The sequence below is a fragment of the Salvelinus alpinus genome, chromosome 5, assembly GCF_045679555.1.
Source record: "Salvelinus alpinus chromosome 5, SLU_Salpinus.1, whole genome shotgun sequence".
NCBI classification, from domain to species: Eukaryota; Metazoa; Chordata; class Actinopteri; order Salmoniformes; family Salmonidae; genus Salvelinus; species Salvelinus alpinus.
This window is the reverse complement of record NC_092090.1, coordinates 83,288,776-83,310,410: the sequence shown is the minus strand read 5'-3', so window position 1 is coordinate 83,310,410 and position 21,635 is coordinate 83,288,776. Positions and strand designations below refer to the sequence as shown.

General features: G+C 42.0%; 1 protein-coding gene across 4 annotated transcripts; it reads left to right on the top strand.

Moving 5' to 3' along the window:
• The first annotated feature begins 1,497 nt into the window (after window positions 1–1,497).
• On the top strand, window positions 1,498–19,426 carry LOC139577054 (leucine zipper putative tumor suppressor 1-like). Of its 4 annotated transcripts, XM_071403801.1 has the most exons (6): window positions 11,622–11,795; window positions 12,574–12,642; window positions 13,037–13,509; window positions 15,872–16,714; window positions 16,946–17,140; window positions 17,360–19,426. In XM_071403801.1, exons 3-6 carry the CDS (start codon window positions 13,159–13,161, stop codon window positions 17,882–17,884), a joined length of 1,914 nt encoding a protein of 637 aa, XP_071259902.1. In that variant the 5' UTR covers window positions 11,622–11,795; window positions 12,574–12,642; window positions 13,037–13,158; the 3' UTR covers window positions 17,885–19,426. The 4 variants fall into 4 exon arrangements, with proteins under 4 accessions (XP_071259901.1, XP_071259902.1, XP_071259900.1 ...); XM_071403800.1 differs by lacking the exons at window positions 11,622–11,795; window positions 12,574–12,642 and adding an exon at window positions 1,498–1,835; XM_071403799.1 differs by lacking the exon at window positions 12,574–12,642 and having other exon boundaries at window positions 11,623–11,795.
• Window positions 19,427–21,635: the final 2,209 nt, after the last annotated feature.

Genomic DNA, 21,635 nt, shown 5'->3' with positions numbered 1-21,635 from the left:
GTGTCATAATTTGAGAGATCCTTGTGTGTGTACCGTGAGCCACAGTTTAGCCATCCGTTTTGTACCTTTTTACTTGTTTTAAACAGTTAATTTCGCAGTCTGTTTTCGAAGCCTTTTAAGTGTTAGAGCGTCTGCCAGCTCTCTCACAATTTCTCTGTGTGAATTATGGAAGAGGGCTGGAGAAACCAGTGAAGCAGGTTTAATCCTCAGGAGCTGAACACTGAGTGTTAAGTCGAGGGAGACACAGTGAAGCAGGTTTAATCCTCAGGAGCTGAATACTAAGTGCTAAAACCAGGGAGACACAGTGAAGCAGGTTTAATCCTCAGGAGTTGAACACTGAGTGCTAAGACCAGGAGACACAGAGGATGAGTTATAGCATCAGCTCCAGAGCATTGTCAGAATTTATCTTTCATATATAACCAACCCCGTTTTCATCACACAAGTCTACCTAATACTCACAAACTGTACAATGAGTAGAGGCATTGTGTAGGCTGTTACATACTAAGTTGTTATTAACTCATGATTGATTTGCCTGCTCCTCTGTATTATAAACATAACGTAATACAACAGAGATCGGACATTTTGAAGGCACTGTGGGCAGAATTACATGCACACTGTGCCTAGGAATAGCTTTAGAAGAGTGTGGAGGCATCCAACAAGAACAGTGGGCTCATCTAATAAGAACAGTGGGCTCATCCAATAAGAACAATGAGCTCATCTAATAAGAACAGTGGGCTCATCCAAAAAGAACAGTGGGCTCATCCAATAAGAACAGTGGGCTCATCCAACAAGAACAGTGGGCTCATCCAACAAGAACAGTGGGCTCATCCAATACGAACAGTGGGCTCATCCAACAAGAACAGTGGGCTCATCCAAAAAGAACAGTGGGCTCATCCAATAAGAACAATGAGCTCATCTAATAAGAACAGTGGGCTCATCCAATAAGAACAATGAGCTCATCTAATAAGAACAGTGGGCTCATCCAATAAGAACAATGAGCTCATCTAATAAGAACAGTGGGCTCATCCAAAAAAAACAGTGGGCTCATCCAAAAAGAACAGTGGGCTCATCCAATAAGAACAGTGGGCTCATCCAACAAGAACAGTGGGCTCATCCAATAAGAGCAGTGGGCTCATCCAATAAGAACAGGAACAGTGGGCTCATCCAACAAGAACAGTGGGCTCATCCAATAAGAACAGTGGGCTCATCCAATAAGAACAGTGGGCTCATCCAATAAGAGCAGTGGGATCATCCAATAAGAGCAGTGGGCTCATCCAATAAGAACAGTGGGCTCATCCAATAAGAACAGTGGGCTCATCCAATAAGAACAGTGGGCTCATCCAATAAGAACAGTGGGCTCATCCAATAAGAACAGTGGGCTGATGATAAGTTTATATAGAATAACAGAACCTCTAGGCTGAGTCGTTCTAAGTGCCAATTAGAGAGAGAGAGAGGTAGGTAAAGAAAGCAGAGTGGGAGAAATACCGCTCCAGAGATAGGATGAAAGGAGAGTGAGAGGAAAAGAAAGGAGGAGGGAGCAAGATAGAGGGGGAGTGAGTGGTAGCGAGAGAGTGGGAGAAAACAAGGTAAAGGAGAAGGAAAAAGAGAGAGAAAGCAAAATAGTGTGTCTCTGTAGGAGGATGACAGTGTTCACTTCCTGGTCGATGGGATGAAGTGAACACACAGTTCACGAGAGACGAATACGGGCTGAGAGGACAAAGAAACATATACACCAAAGGAAACATTGCGCCTGTGTGTCCCACTACACCAACGCTAGCCATCCTCTACAGGGAAGAGTCAGACCCAGGAAAGCAGCACAGCACTCAGTAATGGAGGTAGGTCCCCTCGGGGCTCAGGCTCAACATGTTATGGCTGCTAAACTGGATGTGATGGGCTACAAGTAGATCATATTGACTAGCCCAGGGCAAACATGCTAGGAAGTCATGGAAAGGCATTGGAAAGAAGTCGAGCATTTGGATGTTTTCTGATTCGGCAATTCTTTACTGTAAGCAGAGGAGATGTTTTGCAGTCTATGATTGAAGAAGAACATGTATTTGAACAATTAAAGAGTGGAAAAGTTGATCCTTTTGTGCAGGTGTTTAGCTTGTTTTCTAAAGAACAACTCTCTGGAGTACATGCACCTTGGTCCTGACTGAGGTGTCAGCTTTCTACTGCCTCTAAACACTATCAAGTTCAGTTGTTGAAACTACAACTATCAATATAATATGTAGCAATAAAATGTTACATACTACAGCTATTGATAGTGAATAGAAGAAACAGCAAATGACACAGTTTACAGCAGGGGGCATCTGTGTTGCTGTACTAAATTTATAAACTGTATTTCTATCTGGAAAATGCAAGACAATATAATAACAATAAATCAAATCACGTATTCATTAGACACAATTCATGACACAGAAATAGATCGTTATTCTCTTAACAGACAACCTACAACCCCAGTGTACATCAAACAAGGAGATTAGTGTACGCTGCCATAACGTCAAACCATTGTGACATCTGGGAACATTATGTGTTGAAACCTGCAGCCAGGTTTAAATACAGGGTCTGGTGACAAGACTAGATATTGGATAAACAGGGCACCTGCACAGACACGTCCAGCTGTCGTGCAGCTTTATGCTGGGAATAAAAATGGATACAGGGAGACGTGTGGGTGTAGAGAAACTGGAGATGACAGGCTTTGGAAAGCAGCACAGAACTGGCTTTTCTTATATTCCATCTGCAGTCTCTTCAGACTAACCATTAAAACCTGCTAATGAAGCTCTCAAAATACCTGGCCCAGATACCCAAATACAGCATGTGTATGTAAGGCTTGATTCAGCGATGCTAATGTGGGGATGCTATTGCTCTAGTTTTAGCACAGTGAATGAGAACACAACATTGATTCCCCACCCCCAAATATGCATACATTTATTTCCTTTAAAAATCAGAACATAAAGTACATTAAGTCCTCAAATGTCGGCTGCACAAACAACAACCAATGTTAACCTTAAACAGTAGTTAAAGGCCCAGTGCAGTAAAACTGTGATTTACCTGTATTTTAAATATAATTCCATACTGTGAAATTGTGAAAATAGTGATAATTCCATTTTAGTGTAAGAGCTGTTTGAAAAGTCCTCCTGAAATTTCAGCATGTTTTGGTGGGATGGAGTTTTGGCCAATAAGAATATCAAACCAAAAACAGCTTCCCCTCCCCACAGTCCTAACAAAATTATTGCTTGAGAAATTGCTATTTGCTAAGACACTATTTTTGCTGAAAGAAGCCATTTAAAAAATATATTAAATCACAGTAAAGTACTTAATTGTTACCCAGAAATGATTTGATATTGGTATACAAATGGCTGGATTGGACCTTTAAAGGACAACTTATTGTATTTTGGATGTAAATGGCATGTTATAGAAGTGTCCAGAAAAAAACATAACTTATGACGTCTTAATATGCTGTCTGGGGAGTCCAACCTCTGGGGGGAGAGTTGGCTCCGAAAGCTCGTGGGCTTCATGCTACGCCAGTGTTTATCATTTTGAGGGTCCGAATTATCGAATTATCATAGCGAATTATCATTGATGAATGATTTGGAGGAAACTAAACCATGATTGTTCTCCCAGCATATCACTTTTTATGCTTTGGAACTGTTTAGGCCTACAGTATACTAAAGCTTATTTACAATACAATATTACAATTATATAAAGATAATGTATGTAAACATTCATGCATAAAGAACAACCCTGTCCAGACCTGTTTGAATAATGCATTGCGCCATGCACTTTGTAGCCTACTCTGTAACTTAATTACCCTGTTTTTGTTTTTACGGTGTGCATTAGGGCCTAAATTAGGGCCTTTATACTGTCTAGTAATTGTATTTTGTTACACATCCAGATACTCAGCTCATTTGTGTGGTAACTTTTTTTAGGGATGGGAGAGGTTCTCTGAATATTTATTTGTATGGCTGTGGACAGGTCAAGGTTATCGGGACTATATACACCCAGTCTTAAATAGTTTGATAACAAAAGTAGGCTGTAATGATGAGAGTATAAAACTATCGACTATACAAGTGTGCTATTTTCTGTTGATGTATACAGCCTGTGTCATACCAAGAGGTCTAAGACAGGTTGGAATCATTTGCATACAGGGAGGGACCAGGGAATTTGGTCAGTGGGCAGATAAGAAACACATTTTAAGTCATGTGTAGATGCAACAAATCCCAATCAGATAATGATCGGATCATCTTAATCAGATGAGGACAACCACCTTAACGCAAGGTGTAACCACGGCTTCTGTGTAACTAATGGCTGGTCAAGATAAGAGGCCTGGCTCTACTTCAAACCTAACAGCTCTGTCACATGGGTATTCAGCCCCCTGATTCAAGGCTTTGAGTTGAAGCCAGTGTAATACCATCCCCAACAATATAGAACTTTCTACCTGCCAATCTCTTCAAAATCAAATCAAATCAAATCAAATGTATTTATATAGCCCTTCGTACATCAGCTGATATCTCAAAGTGCTGTACAGAAACCCAGCCTAAAACCCCAAACAGCAAGCAATGCAGGCGTAGAAGCACGGTGGCTAGGAAAAAACTCCCTAGAAAGGCCAAAACCTAGTTTGGAGCTAAATGTACTCCTCCTCTAATGCATCTCAGTAGACACTCCTGTCACTTCTTGTCTTAAAAAGGGCCTCAGCTTTTTTTGGGTCCACAAGCTTTCAGTCTGTGGTTCTACATTATTGAAAGAGGATAGTCCTAGAGATACTTTTACTTACTTTAAAATCCTACTCCCTTTTTTGTTTTCTGTTGCAAGTGAAACGGGTCACTGCAGTGTCAGTTTTAGATGCAGGTTAGTCGGAAAAAAAAGAAAAATCAAAAACAAGATTTAAGATGAAATTGGCCATGGACCATGGGCATGATGCAATTCTAAAAATAAGAATATTTGCTGCCATACATTTTCACTGTCATTTCATTTTTAGTCCAACTCAGAGATAAAAGCCTAAGAAGTAAATATTTCATGATTACGGAGAGGCTACTGATCTGTAGCATCTAACGGACGACACACACAACTCTCTAAAACGATTTTTGGATAGATTCCAGGCACTTCCAGTAACATTAAGTGTTCAGCCATCAGAGAACAATCATCGATGTAGAATGTGGATAACGTGGCTCAATAAGGAAATGTATATAAAAAAACATAAAGCCTTTAGCACTTGTCATTTTGCGGCATGGTCATTAAAGGGTAAAGGGTACCATTTGGACTCAATTAAAGACACGTTTATCCTTGCTTGGAGCCCAGCTGCTAGGCTTATGCAAATGCATTTCACAATGTAAATAGCAGGCAGCCCAGAAATACAATGAATAGAATGGACATCCTCCTCTCTAAAAGTTGACTGTTTGTCAGTCTAATGTCTAATTTCAGAGTGTCGAATCGCTTCAGGCAAGCGTTCTAAATTCAGAGATAGGTCTCCATTAAAATGGGCCTGGCTGTTCTTGCCTCAATGAAAAGCAATAGTGCTGAATTAATGAGTATAGTACATGCTCACTTCATCACAACACTCATTTAACCTTGCCCCCCATCCACACAAAGCCCTATCCTCAACCACTCAAAACGATTGATTGAAAGACACTTAGGGTAGCCTACAAAATACCCACCGGCAGCTAAATCGTGCAACCTCATATTCAAACATAAAGTTGACATTTTGATTGATGTCACACACACACAGACACTCACTCTTCCCTCAGTGGCAGTAAGTGTGTGCGATTCACTCTTCAGCGCTAAGGGGTCATTTACTCACAGCCTCCTCAGCGATGTACTAAGTGGATCATCCAATTAGATCCCATTGTATGCTCTAAGGAGGAAACATCACACACATGCAGAGCCTGGATGGATGGATAGCAGGGGAAAACGAGGGACAGTGAAAGATAGATGCTTGTCTCTGCCTCCCACATCATTCTCAGTACAGTCTAACATTAAAGAAGATTACTCATACTTTCTACACGATGAATAACAGATTATTTTTTATATCTAACTAGGTAAGTCAATTAAGAACAAATTCTTATTTACAATGACAGTCTACCGGGGAACAGTGGGTTAACTGCCTTGTTCAGGGGCAGAACAACAGATTTTCACTTTGTCAGCTCGGGGATTCAGTCCAGCAACATTTTGGTTACTGGCCAAATGCTCTAACCACTAGGCTACCTGCCACCCCTGACGATGTCAAGCGATGTCAGGGGGATCCTTGACAGGTTACACAGCAAGAGAGACAGGTCCTTCATGTTCAATTATTCACCTCATCACACACTGGAAATGCTTTTGCTGCCATGTACCACCCTTTTCGATAGCACGCACGCACGCACGCACGCACGCACGCACGCACGCACGCACGCACGCACGCACACACACACACACACACACACACACACACACACACACACACACACACACACACACACACACACACACCCTTTATGCGAGCTTGGCATAATGGCTCTGTCATGACTAGGAGGACCTTAGGCTAAAAATGTTGATCATCTTGTCTCCTCTCCCTATTCACAGTCTACGTGCCACGAGGGGACAGCAAGTCAGACTGGTGATTTCAATACATGATATTAGTTATTAATAATCAAAATACAATTGTAGTCGGAAGTTTACATACACTTAGGTTGAAGTCATTAAAGCTCGTTTTTCAACCACTCCACAAATTTATTGTTAGCAAACTATAGTTTTGGCAAGTCGGTTAGGACAACTACTTTGTGTATGACAAGTAATTTTTCCAATAATTGTTTACAGACAGATTATTTCACTTATAATTCACTGCATCACAATTCCAGTGGGTCAGAAGTTTACATACACTAAGTTGACTGTGCCTTTAAACAGTTTGAACATTTCCAGAAAATGATGTCATGGCTTTAGAAGCTTCTGATAGGCTAATTGACATAATTTTTGTCAATTGGAGGTGTACCTCTGGAATTATTTCAAGGTCTACCTTTAAACTTGGTGCCTCTTTGCTTGACATCATGGGAAAATCAAAAGAAATCAGCCAAGACCTCTGAAAAAAAAATGTAAACCTCTACAAGTCTGGCTCATACTTGGGAGCAATTTCCAAACACCTGAAGGTACCACGTTCATCTGTACAAACAATAGTACGCAAGTATAAACACCATGGGACCACGCAGCCGTCATACCGCTCAGGAAGGAGACATACTTTGGTGTGAAAGGTGCAAATCAATCCCAGAACAACAGCAAAGGACCTTGTGAAGATGCTGGAGGAAACAGGTACAAAAGTATCTATATCCACAGTATCGACATAACCAGCAAGGAAGAAGCCACTGCTCCAAAACTGCCATAAAAAAGCCAGACTACGGTTTGCAACTGCACATGGGGACAAAGATCGTACTTTTTGGAGAAATGTCCTCTGGTCTGATGAAACAAAAATAGAACTGTTTGGCCATAATGACCATCGTTATGTTTGGAGGAAAAAGGGGGAGGCTTGCAAGCCGAAGAACGCCATCCCAACCGTGAAGCACGGGGGTGGCAGCATCATGTTGTGGGGGTGCTTTGCTGAAGGAGGGACTGGTCCACTTCACAAAATAGATGGCATCATGAGAAGGTAAAATTATGTGGATATATTGAAGCAACATCTCAAGACATCAGTCAGGAAGTTAAAGCTTGGTCGCAAATGGGTCTTCCAAATGGACAATGACCCCAAGCATACTTCCAAAGTTGTGATAAAATGGCTTAAGGACAACAAAGTCAAGGTATTGGAGTGGCCATCACAAAGCCCTGACCTCAATCCTATGGAAAATTTGTGGGCAGAACTGAAAAACTGTGTGCGAGCAAGGAGGCCTACAAACCTGACTCAGTAACACCAGCTCTGTCAGGAGAAATGGGCCAAAATTCACCCAACTTATTGTGGGAAGCTTGTGGAAGGCTACCTGAGATGTTTGACCCAAGTTAAACAATTTAAAGGCTATGCTACCAAATACTAATTGAGTGTATGTAAACTTCTGACCCACTGGGAATGTGATGAAAGAAATAAAAGCTGAAATAAATCATTCTCTCTACTATTATTCTGACATGTCACATTCTTAAAATAAAGTTGTGATTCTAACTGACCTAAGACAGGGAATTTTTACTAGGATTAAATGTCAGGAATTGTGAAAAACTGAGTTTAAATGTATTTGGCTAAGGTGTATGTAAACTTCCGACTTCAACTGTAAAACTTCAAAACTTCTTGATGTTGTCATGAAATATACATTTTTACCTAGTTGTATCTAGACATCTCACATCTCTTTAACCAAATAGGCCTTAACATATGCATGTGTACATTGCGACCCCAATAGAAAACACACGTAACTCTTTTAATATTGACCATATCGAGACGGTACTTCTAAGAAGTGCCATCTGGCCCTGTGGCTATTGAGGTACAGTAGAGCCCAGCAGCACGTTCATTGTGAGATTAGCATTCACGTCGGTAGCCATGAAGTGCTTTGAAAGGCTGGTCATGGCTCACATCAACACCGTCATTCCGGAAACCCTAGACCCGCTCCAATTCGCATACCGCCCCAACAGATCTACAGATGACGGAATCTCAATCGCACTCCACACTGTCCTTTCCCACCTGGACAAAAGGAGCACCTATGTGAGAATGCTGTTCATTAACTACAGCTCAGCGTTCAACATCAGTTTATCACTAAGCTAAGGACCCTGGGACTAAACACCTCCCTCTGCAACTGGATCCTGGACTTCCTAAAGGGCTGTCCCTAGGTGGTAAGGGTAGGCAACAACACATATGCCACGCTGATCCCCTCAGGGGTGCGTGCTTAGTCCCCTCCTCTACTCCCTGTTCACCCACGACTGCGTGGCCAAGCACACACTTCAACACCATCATTAAGTTTGCTGACGACACAACGTTGGTAGACCTGATCAGCAACAACGATGAGACAACCTACAGGGAGGAGGTCAGAGACCTGGCAGGACAACAACCTCTCCCTCAACATGAGCAAGACAAAGGAGCTGCTTGTGGACCACAGGAAAAGGAGGGCCAAACACACCTCCATTCACATCGACAGGGCTGTATTGGAAAACTATCAGGGTCCAAATATATCAAGACAGTCGTGAAGAGGGCACGACAACACCTTTTCCCCCTCAGGAAACCCTCCCACACACACTTTTGTTTTTACACCGATGCTACTCGCTGTTTATTATCTATGCATAGTCACTTTACCTACATGTACAAATTACCTTGACTAACCTGTACCCCTGTATATAGCCTCGTTATTGTTATTTTATTGTGTTGCTTTTTATTTTTTACTTTAGTTTATTTAGTAAATATTTTCTTAATAACTCTGTTTCTTGAACTGCATTGTTGGTTAAGGGCTTGTAATTAAGCATTTCACGGTAAGGTCTACTACACCTGTTGTACTCGACGCATGTGACAAATAAAATTAGATTTGATTTGAAGTATAAATCCTGTCCTTTATGACCCTGCTCTAGCCTCTATGAGGTAATGGATTGGCTACGTGTGTCACTGTGGGTGTCTGAGTGCCAGCTGGTCCTCTGTGTGGCAGGGCTTTGTGTCAGGCAGGTCAGCTGGGGCTTGGGGGAACCAGCAGCAACCCTTCTTCCCGCTACACACACTCACTCAAAGAGATCACTCCCTTCAAACCCCACTCTCAGTGTCGCCACAAAACCCCCACCCACCCCAATCCTTCTCCAGTGACTGAAAACCTTAATCATGGTGATCCTAGAAGGCCTGAGGGTCAGATGGATGTTAAAAATATATATATACATTTCGATGATGTAGGCCTAATCTTGATGAAATTATAGCATTTTCCTAAATACAAGAAGACCCTCTGATAGGTTTAGTGGAGACAGTTCACATACATTATCTTAAATATCTATGATAGTCTGTCACGATCGTGTGGAGGAGAGACGGACCAAAACGCAGCATGTGGAAAATAAGCCATCTTCCTTTTATTATAGAAGAAGGCAAAACGAAACAAAACACTTACAAACTAACAAAACAAATAAACGACCGTGAAGCTAATAAACGTAGTGCACACACACATGCTACAAACGTTCAGACATAGACAATTCCCCACAACAAACTAAAGCCTATGGCTACCCTAAATATGGCTCCCAATCAGAGACAACAGAAACCAGCTGTCTCTAATTGGGAACCCATTCAGGCAACCATAGACTTTCCTAGAACAACTACACACAACATAGACACTGCTAGACAACTATACTAAACATAAACCCAACTACTCTAAATAAACCCCCTAAACCTTACAATCACCCTGGACACTACAAAACCCACATAAATACCCATGTCACACCCTGACCTAACTAAAATAATAAAGAAAACAAAGAATACTAAGGCCAGGGCGTGACATAGTCAATGTAAAATGAGAGCAATAAACCACAGATGTAAGGAAATATTGCCTTACTGCTAATGCTGAGCACTTGGAATGGATATCCTTAAATCAATAATGGCCCATCTGTGAACATTGTGCAAAATATTCCTCGGATCAACATCCTATCATGGAAAAGTTGATCAATTAAGGTTTTTATGTTAAAAGGTGGAAACAATTTAGGCTGCTTGTCTAAAACAAGGGCTTACTTCTACAGAGGCTGAGAATGTGGGCGAGCTAAACTGATATAGCAGCACTGAATGCAACTCAAAGCCGCTTAAAGCCCTCAGCAGCAGCACCAGTGGTGTAAAGTATTGAAAATAATGTACTTTTTACTCCATACATTGTCCCTGACATCCAAAAGTACTTAGCAGGACAGGAAAATACTCCAATTCACGCACTTATCAAGAGAACATCCCTGGTCATCCCTACTGCCTCTGATCTGGTGGACTCACTAAACACACATGCTTAATTTGTAAATGATGTCTGAGTGTTGGAGATAGCCCCTGGCTATTCTTAAATATAAAAAACATGAAAACCGCGCCGCCTGGTTTGCTTAATATAAGGAATTAGAAATTACTTATACTCTGACTTTTAAAACTTAAGCATATTTTATCAATTACATTTACGTTTGATACTTAAGTATACTTAAAACCAAATACTTTTATTTGATTTTTACTCAAGTAGTATTTTCCTGGGTGACTTTTACTTGAGTCATTTTCTATTAAGGTATCTTTAATTTTACTCAAGTATGACAATTGGGTACTTTTTCCACCACTGACTACTACTGCACCATTTGCCCTTTATTCTAAAGTGTAGTCATGTATTTTACACTCAAATATGGTGTTTTCTGTTTAATAGGAGTACATCAACTACCAGACAAGAGTCCACACAAAGACTGGCACACTTCAGGAGACAAAGAAAGAGAGGGGTTCTTTCTCTTCAGCCAGAGAGGTGTTTGTTCAGAGTGGGTGCAGGGCAGTGTGGGAGGAACAGAGAAGGGAGGGGAGGGGAGGTTATTACACAGTCAGTTGACGGAGAAAAGGGGCAGAGGGAGTTTGGGAGTGTAAAGAATCCATTGTGAGGAAAGGAGTTAATCACTTGAGCGGCGTGTGCCGGTGTAAAATGAGCACATGTTGTACACCCCATTCCCCGGGGGGGCTTCCAAGGTCCCATCTCCTGCCTTGCTGAATTTACATGTCAGTAAAGGAAGACCCACCCCTCAGAATGGTACCCTCTTGGCGTGGTGATGTGTTCACTGCATGATTGGTTCATTCAGACACACACACTCAGACACACAAACACAGCTCCGCGGTATTTCCAGGACTGGAACGATTGCAGCGCGTTAGTCTGCTAGATGGATGCTTTTCCGTGGCAGTAAGTCAATGTGAATATTTTCTAGTCTTGTGATGAATTCTGGTGGTGAATTCTAGAATTTGAGAGGGATTGTGAGAGAATTAGTTGAGATACATCAACCAGACAGACAGCAGGGGGGAGGGGAGAAGAACGATGTCAAAGATTGTTTACATGTGGCATCTGGCATTTGTTCTGTACTTGAACAGGTATACATCTAAATAATGATTAGCTATTATTTGTGCATTGTAAGGGAACCATGCCAAACAGTATAATCATGTAGAATGTATCCTCGTTATTTTCTTACATGCTGTATTGGATAGTGGCCAAGTGACTGTATTCTCTTTTGTCCATTGTGATTCTAGTCCTTGTCCACATAGCTATTATTGCATTTTCTATGAAAACATAAGATGAGCAAAAGAGGTGCATGTTTTGGCAATCTTTTCATCTCCTCCTGAGAGACAAATAGTGCAAAACTAACGCTCCTTATTCAATCAAAACAACTGCACTTGCACAATGCTCTAATCATGAAGAGCATTAACAGTGACAGCTATGCATGTCTTTCAGGCCAGCCACACTGTGGAAATAATGATTTGCAACAGATTAGCCGTCAGCTACGTACTACTTAATGGGACTATTATAGTTGGCCCTTTGAAACCATGCTTTTGTTCCTGTGGACATTATGCTTAAAGAAAGGACACCAGGTAGTTGGGGAGCCCAAAGGCAATATCATTCACTTCGGAGACCTCTGCTTATTAGTAACTAGTGTGAACTGAAAATACACTATATGTCTGTTCCCTAGAGGATTAGAGATCATGGTTGGCAACATCTGGGACCTTGTATCTCCCAGGGCAGGGGTGAGGAAGAGAGGGTACGTCTACAGCAGGGGTAGGAAGAGATGGTCTACAGCAGGGGTGAGGAAGGTCTACAGCAGGGGTGAGGAAGAGAGGGTACGTCTACAGCAGGGGTAGGCCACCCTGGTCCTGGAGGGCCACAGGTACTTTATGTTTTTGATTTAACCCACCTGGAAGACCAGGTGTGTTAAATTTAGGCAATCATTGAACTGATCAATTAGCTCAATTGGTCAGGTGTGGTGCCTAGTTGGAACAAATTCCTGCAGTACCAGTGGCACTCCAGGAACAGGGTGGCCTACCGCCGGTCTACAGTATGGTTGTTGCAGAAAATAAATGCCTTTATAGAACAAAGTTACATTCACAAAATACAACAATAACAAAACATCTGAAATCGAAATGTCTTCCCTGCAGATGGAAACATTGACAATACCGCCCTGGGGTCAAGAGTATAACACCCATTCCCAGTACCTCTTCAACAGCATACGTTAAAGCTGCCAGGACATCTATTCTGCCCTCACCTATGCCCAGAGACCATGGGAAGTGTCAGCAGCTTCATCTCAGGTCCCAGTCTCCACAGCAAGCACTGTCAGGCCACGGAGTACAAACTAAAGAAGGCAGGCCATCCCCGGAAAACAGGCCGGAGCCTGGATGGCCTACTGAAGTACAGCTTTGCTCAGGGGTCTTCCAACCACACCACAAAAGACATCTCTCAGGCAGGCAGGAGTGAGGACTTATTTTACTTAAAGGTGAGCCAGAAGTCGCGGATGACTCACCGCAGAGGCGTACCAACAGAAGATTGTGTAGGAGAGGGACATTCTACTGATATGGAACCAGACAGTAGAGTGACACCTAAACTGCTGCCTATGTCTGGGAAACTGGAGAAGGTGAGACTCTGACTTGCTCAACATACTTTTGAATATGTCTATGTTGTATAATTAATAACCAGTAAGACAACGTCAAACACAAGATCAGACAAGCACAGTAGGTACTGTAGCAAACAACCACATTACCTCTGTTGAAACACCAAGCCTTGTGTTGTCCAGTCTGTTTTGAACCATCTCCAAGGTTGATGACTAAAGCCCCAATTCTGAGTTCGTTTTTTTAGCCTAACTGCAGCAGCACATAACCACACTCAAAGACATAGACATAGCTAGGTGAAAGGACTGACATTCCAAGAGATTGAAATAATAATTGTAAACATTTTGAAACTATACCGTATTTGTTAACAAAGACTAAAATGACAGCAAAAACAAGCAATTGAGTAAAATAACCTTATATAACCTTATGATTGTGCGCTCAAGAAGGCATTATAAGTTATATTCTTCAAGAATGAATGGGTAGGCTATATTTTATTCATGAAAATCACAGTAAATATTGCAATGCCTTGATATTTTGTAAGATGCCATCAGTGATGTTCTTATGCAAACCCTGCTCTCTGAATAAATCAAATCACATTTTATTGGTCACATACACATGGTTACTAAATGTTAATGCGAGTGTTACAAAATGCTTGTGCTTCTAGTTCTGACAATGCAGTAATATCTAACAAGTAATCTAACAAATTCACAATAACTACCTTATACACACAACTGTAAAGGGATGAATAAGAATTTGTACATATAAATATAAATATATGGATGAGCGATGGCCGTGCGCCATAGGCAAGATGCAGTAGATGGTATAGAATACAGTATATACATATGAGATGAGTAATGTAGGATATGTAAACATTATTAAAGTGGCGTTATTTAAAGTGACTAGTTATACCTTTACTACGTCCATTTATTAAAGTGGCCAGAGATTTGAGTCTGTATGTTGGTAGCAGCCTCTCTATGTTAGTGATGGCTGTTTAACAGTCTGATGGCCTTGAGATAAAAACTGTTTTTCAGTCTCTCTGTCCCAGCTTTGATGCACCTGTACTGACCTCACCTTCTGGATGATAGCGGGGGGAACAGGCCATGGCTCGGGTGGTTGTTGAGCTTGATGATCTTTTTGGCCTTCCTGTGACATCGGGTGCTGTAGGTGTTCTGGAGGGCAGGTAGTTTGCCCCCGGTGAAGCATTGTGCAGTCCGCACTACCCTCTGGAGAGCCGTGCGGTTGAGGGCGGTGCAGTTGCCATACCAGGCGGTGATATAGCCGTAAGGCACTTTAACAGGCACTTTAACAGTGCCACACATTATTAACCCTTGTAAATCTAAGGGTTCTAAGCTGACATGGAATTGTTTTAAGGTGGTCATACTATGGATCATTTAGCTACTTGATTTCGAATTTTAGGACCCCTTTAGGTATCAAAACAAGTTGATTAAATATTGAATTTGGCCTTTACTATTATAGCCCAGAGAAACACATTGTATAACACATTCAGAAATTGTCATAAACACATAAACAGTCCAAAAATAAATCATAAGAAACCAGGTTTTTAAATGTGTCTGTCCTATATCTAGGAGATAGAAGAAAGATCAGATCATATTGTTTGTATTTTTTACACATATTTAACCCTTTTTTGGGTTTGGCACAAAACTACCTTCATACCTCCATTCATTTTTTTAAATCGGTACCGGTTACCTTCAGATGAGACCTGTGACACTCATGTTTGTGAGAGTCTCCCCTTTCCATGGAGTGGTCATAATAGTTTTTGTAGGTCAAACCGTTCCTACGCTACAGACGTTTTTGTGAGAAGACCGATTTTCAGGATGTCTCTTGGTCTGACAAACAGCGCTCTAGCTCTGTCACCTTTCACCACAGATGTCTCCTGGTCTGACAAACAGCGCTCTAGCTCTGTCACCTTTCACCAAGTGCGACATGGGCGGATGCGGTGGATTGAGATGCATCCAATGCCAAAAACAGATATCTCTATGTTATGGGGATTTTTTAAATTATGTTACTTAAATTGACGCACCAATCGACTCTAAGGGATTATTATCACAGAGTAGGGCTTTTCATATTTTCTCAGACAGTACAACAAGGTGGAGGAGGAGGAGGTTGGGTATAACAAGTGGTGTTTCCAGACAGCACAGACAGAAATATCTTATGTTACATATCTTTCATGACAGTTTCATGTATTCTGTATATTCATACATTGCATGTTTACATGTACAAATCTCACATTTCTGGGTGGATATAATCTGTTCCCCACAGCACTAAATGATGGATTAGTTATTGGCAGTATTATTTGCTTACATGAACATCTCCATTGGATGTTATCTGATCGACTTAATTTGTTCCATCTCCTTCCTCTACCTCTAGAATATGGACAAGGCTTTGATCCGGCCCACAGCCTTCAAGCCAGTCATCCCCAGGAGCACCTCTTCCACAGAGACTCACAACAACCTCACCCACCTCCTTAGTCCCCCAGAGAGGACCAGAGACTCTCAGGAGCCCAAACAGGACACATTTTCAGGGACCCTCTCAGACTCTGGGCAGGATTCAATGTCCAGCCTGCCTACTCACAGCACCAGTGGGAGCCACAGTGCTTCCACAGGCCCATTGACTCAGTGTGCAGAAGGCTCAGCCCATGACATGACCCATCCCCAGCAGCCCCCCCTCTCTACATGGACCAACGGGAATGGCATAAGTGCCAGTGCTAGGGTCGCAGCTCTAAGCAATGGAGGGGCAGCGAAGGCTAACAGGGACACCGTCTCCCTCCCCTCACCTCAGCAGCCTAGCCCTCTCTTGGAGGAGATGGGGGGCTGTAATCGCTCACCCATCTCCACAGATGAGTCCCTAATTGAGCTGCTGGAGCAGAGGCTGCTGGAGAGTGAGACAGAGCTGCAGGAGCTACAGGTGAGCTTTGAGGAGAAAGAGGTGGACACGTGCCAGCTGTTTGAGGAGAAGCAGAGGTATTGTGTTGAGGAGATGGAGGGCCTGAAGCAGAGGTGCTCCACCAAGCTCAGGCAGGTCTCCCAGAGGGCTGTGATGAACCACCAGGCCTTGCAGCTGAAGGTCAGCCAGCTGCAGCAGGACAACCAGAGGCTCCAGGACGAGCTGGTCCAGATGACCCAGGAGAAGGACCTGATAGAGGTCAAACTGATGTCGTTTGAGATGGAGAAGAACCAACTAGACCCCACCTTAGAGGAGACCCAGTGGGAGGTAAGTGGCCAGCAGGTGTCATGAGCCAGGAGTTTTGACCATATGGTCTTACCATGAAAGACTCAGGGCTAATTGTAGACTGTGACTAGGGCTCAATGTATTTTCTGTTCAGGTCACTAGGAAAAACGAGTTATGGCTACTGAACGCCAGGGTCTATGTCATTTCAAAAATGTCTTGGACAAAAGCAACCACTAGTTCAACACAGTTTTTACTCTTTCCATTTATTATTAGGTCTGCCAAAAGTCTGGGGAGATCTCGCTGCTGAAGCAGCAACTCAGGGACTCCCAGGCTTGTGTCACTCACAAGCTGAATGACATCGTCAGCCTCAAGGCCTCGCTGAAGGAGACCCGGTCCAAAATGGAGGCACTGGAAAAGCAGAACAAATTGCAGGAGGAAAAGATACGCTCTCGCAGTGTGGATGTCGAGGTACTACGTCTCTTTTCTTAAAAGAAAATCAGAGGAAGTATGATATGCAAACAGAGTAGATTTCTTTACTAATTTTCAGCCGCTACACTAGTGGTGAGCCAATGTAAATTTCATTTAAGAGTGAGTGACAATGCTAAACCTAGGCCATTATCTACTTGACCTCCATGTTCAATAGAAAAGTGCATTTGATAATGACACAATTCATATATTCCACCCCAGGTATGCCACAATGAGCTCCAGCGCAAGAAGAACGAGGCTGATCTACTAAGAGCAAAGGTGGACATACTGGAGACAGACATCAATGAAATGAAAAAGGACCTGGCCCTGGCAAAAGAACAGAGGCAGCAGCAAAAGGCCAAACTGGAGGCCCAGGCCCAGGAGAGGTCAGACCAGGCCCAGGAGAGGTCAGACCAGAGTGGGGGCACTAGAGGGAGCATGAGCACTGACTCCCTCCAGAGAGAGGTGAAGAAACTGAAAGTGGAGCTCAGGGAAGAGAGAGAGACTCAGGAGAGGCTGTCGAACAGCTTTGAGCATGAGAGACAGACGTGGAACAGGGAGAAGGACAGAGTCATCAAGTACCAGAAGCAGCTTCAGCTCAACTATCTGCAGATGCACAAGAAGAACCAAGACCTGAAGAGGATCCTGCAGGAGCTCACAGCAGAGCTGGAGAGTCGACCGGAGTTTGACGTGGACATCCACAGCTCAGGGTTACACTATGAGGATATTATCGCCACAGAAATGTGAGGGAGAAACCCACAGAGAATAGTAATAACGATGCTCAAATGTTCTAACAGGGTTATTAAACAGTCATATGAAACACATAATCTGGCCAAAACACAGATGAGCTATTGCTGCCTTGGCAGGGGCAGCATTTTAGTGATAATCAAGTTGGCTAACATACTGCTGCAGGATATGATAGAATTGCGGTCAGGTTTGGATATTTTTTTATAAAAATCCTTAATTCTCTGTGACTGTGTAAAGCAGGCTTTAAAGGGCACATCCGGAGTTCAAACAATAACAAATAACAAAACAGCTGATGGGATGGGGCTTGAGAACTATAACTATACTCAAATTCATAGACAGAGCTATGGATGCAATGACTGATCATACATGAGATCAAAATTATAGATTTAACTGTGTTTTGAAGCTATACAGTGTTTGCTTACATTGGCTTTGTATACAAACATTTTAGGTTCTGATGAGGTAAGAGAGTTGAACTATGCTCTTTAAGCATTTATGAGTTGTATTATTTAAGATTCAATGACTATATCATGAATTTAGTCCTAAAATTGATGTAGCAACTCCAGATGGCCCTTTAAGCTTTTGTTATCCATAAGTGTGGTTTCCCGGAAACGGATAAAAAATATTTTTCAATTAACATTCTCCATTGAGCCTGCTTTTTAGTCCAGGACTAGGCTTAATCTGTGTCCAGGAAACCACCCCATAATGAAACCACCTCATAATGTTCAATTGACAGTAGCCTAGAAAGCCTACGAAATGGTTATTCCTCTTGAGAAGTTTCCCAGCATTGTAGTGAATTTGGGCATTCTTTCTGCATGTGTCAAGTCCTACATAAGATGTTGTAAGTCTCCACAACAACCACTGAGACACAGCAATATGATGTGATGTGTTTTTATTTAACCTTTTTGATCACGATCACCACTGTGGCCAGAGATATTGCAGAGAGAATGAGGCAAGAGGCTGCCCTCGTCAGCACCAACACAGATACTGGCATCTGCACATGTGTATGGGAGTTCACATATCTCTCCTGCAACATAATACAGTCGCTGCATGGCAACAAATGCGGAGGCGTGCAGCCTCTCGCTTCACACAGTCTTTGTTTTAGTTGGAAGTCGCCTGCTCTGTGTGGTAACCATATACTGTAGCCGCGTCTACCTTTAAGTGTCAAAGCACTGGATGTACTGTGTATTTTGTGAATTATCATTCATATTATTTATTGATATAAAGGATACAAAAGTTGTAGTGATTAGTGTTGAAAGGAACTAATTAAACTGAGATGATAAAGAGTGTATATCGATGCACTTCCATTTTAAGAGTGGTTAGAACATGATTGTCAAAGTGCATCCCACACTACACTGAGAATGTCTCACTGGTAATGATATCTCAAAGATGTAAAACTTAGCTTTGGAGCTGATTACTTGAAAACAAATAACGTCTGAGAATATCTAACATGTACTGTATCTATTGGCATATTTATGATACATACACAGAGACATGTTTTTAAAATCTGACAATAAATGATGTATACGTACACTACAAAATCAACAGTGTGGTTTTTCATAACATCTCTATCACTGTAAAATGATTTGGCTACTTGATATATTAAACGTTTTCTCTTCCTCATATTGTTTAATCCCAGCCGATTGTGTTTGCTTTGCCCTTCTGGCATCTTCTGCTATCACATGGATGTTTTTCAATCCATTTCTCCAACATGACCCCATAAAGGTTAGAAAAGAGAACATAGGTTTTCTGAGACCTATAGAGGCATTCCAGCCTGTGTCAGTAATTGGACAGCAGTTAAGTACAGGAGATAGTATGATAATGGTGCCTTACCCAGCTGTGATTCTCTTGGCTGGCCAACATTCAAGCACAAAGAGGTTTGAATAAATTAGCAGGCAGAGGCACATGTGCAACATACAAAAGCAAGGCACTGGCCATAGAACAACTAGCTGTTTTGCAGATGTATAATAACCAAGTGAAATTGACCAGGTCCACGTTCAGTCTTGACTCTAGTCGTCCAGACCAATCCGTTTGTTCATTGACGTTTGTGTGCTCTATTTAATCCGTATCGCGGAAGTTTAGTGTTACAGTGTGATTGAAATTTCAAGGCAATGTTGTGTGTGAGTAATCATCTCATTTATCGCCTTAATTTGCTGGCAGAACTCAGCATGGTTGCTGATGACATCTAGGGGTGGGGTGTGGAAGTGGAAAATGGACTGAATATCATAACAATCTGGATTCACCAAATGTTGTACATTTACATGTTTACATTTGAGTAATTTAGCAAACACTCTTATCCAGAGTGACTTACATCAGTGCATTCATTTAAGATAGCTAGGTGAGACAACAACATACCAGAAGTGTAACAAGTACATTTTCCTTCAACAAAGTAGTTATCAGAAAAGTCCGTGCTAGTAAAACATGTTTTACTTTAAAAATATACAGTAGCAGTCAAAAGTTTGGACACACCTACTCATTCTATGGTTTTTCTTAATTTTTTACTATTTTCTACAGTACGTTGTAGAATAATAGTGAAGACATCAAAACTATGAAATAACACATATAGAATCAGGTAGTAACCAAAAAGGGAGAAAAAAAAGTGTTAAACAAATAGCCACCCTTTGCCTTGATGACAGCTTTGCACACTCTTGGCATTCTCTCAACCAGCTTCATGAGGTAGTCACCTGGAATTCATTTAAATTAACAGAAGTGCCTTGTTAAAAGTTAGTTTGTAGAATTTCTTTCCTTCTTGATGCGTTTGTCACATGTACTCCCTCTCCGGTGCTCGAGGTCGTCAGGCTGCTCATTATTACACACACCTGTCACCATCGGAACGTGCATCAGCGCCTCATCAGACTCACCTGGACTCAATCACCTATAGGGATTACCTTCCCTATATATGTCACTCCTTTTGGTTATTTTTCCTAGGGGTTATTGTTTCTGTTCCGTTGTTTCATGTTTGTACTCTACTTGTGTTTGTTGTTTTGTTCCTTGTGTTATTTATTATTAATGTCACTCCCTGAACTTTCTTCCCGCCTCCCAGCGTACACGTTACAGCGTTTGAGCCAGTCACTTGTGTTGTGACAAGGTAGGGGTGGTATACAGAAGATAACCCTATTTGGTAAAAGACCAAGTCCATATTATGGCAAGAACAGCTCAAATGAGCAAAGAGAAATGACCATCTATCAATAAATGAAGACAAAACATTTCAAGAACTTTGAAAGTTTCTTCAAGTGCAGTCGTAAAAATCATCAAGCGCTATGATGAAACTGGTTCTCATGAGAACCACCACAGGAAAGGAAGACCCAGAGTTACCCTTGCTGCAGAGGATAAGTTCAGAGTTACCAGCCTCAGAAATTTCAGCCCAAATAAATGCTTCACAGAGTTCAAGTAACAGACACATCTCAACATCAACTGTTCAGAGGAGACTGCGTTAATCAGGCCTTCATGGTTGAATTGCTGCAAAGAAACCACTACTAAAGGACACCAATAAGAAGAGGGAACTTGCTTGGGCCAAGAAACACGAGCAATGGACATTAGACTGGTGGAAATCTGTCCTTTGGTCTGATGAGTCCAAATTTGAGATTTTTGGTTCCAACCACTGTGTGTTTTTTAGATGCAGAGTAGGTGAATGGATGATCTCCGCATGTGTGTTTCCCACCATGAAGCATGGAGGTGTCGTGAGGGTGCTTTGCTGGTGACACTGTCAGTGATTTATTTAGAATTCAAGGGCAACAGCATTCTGCAGCGATAC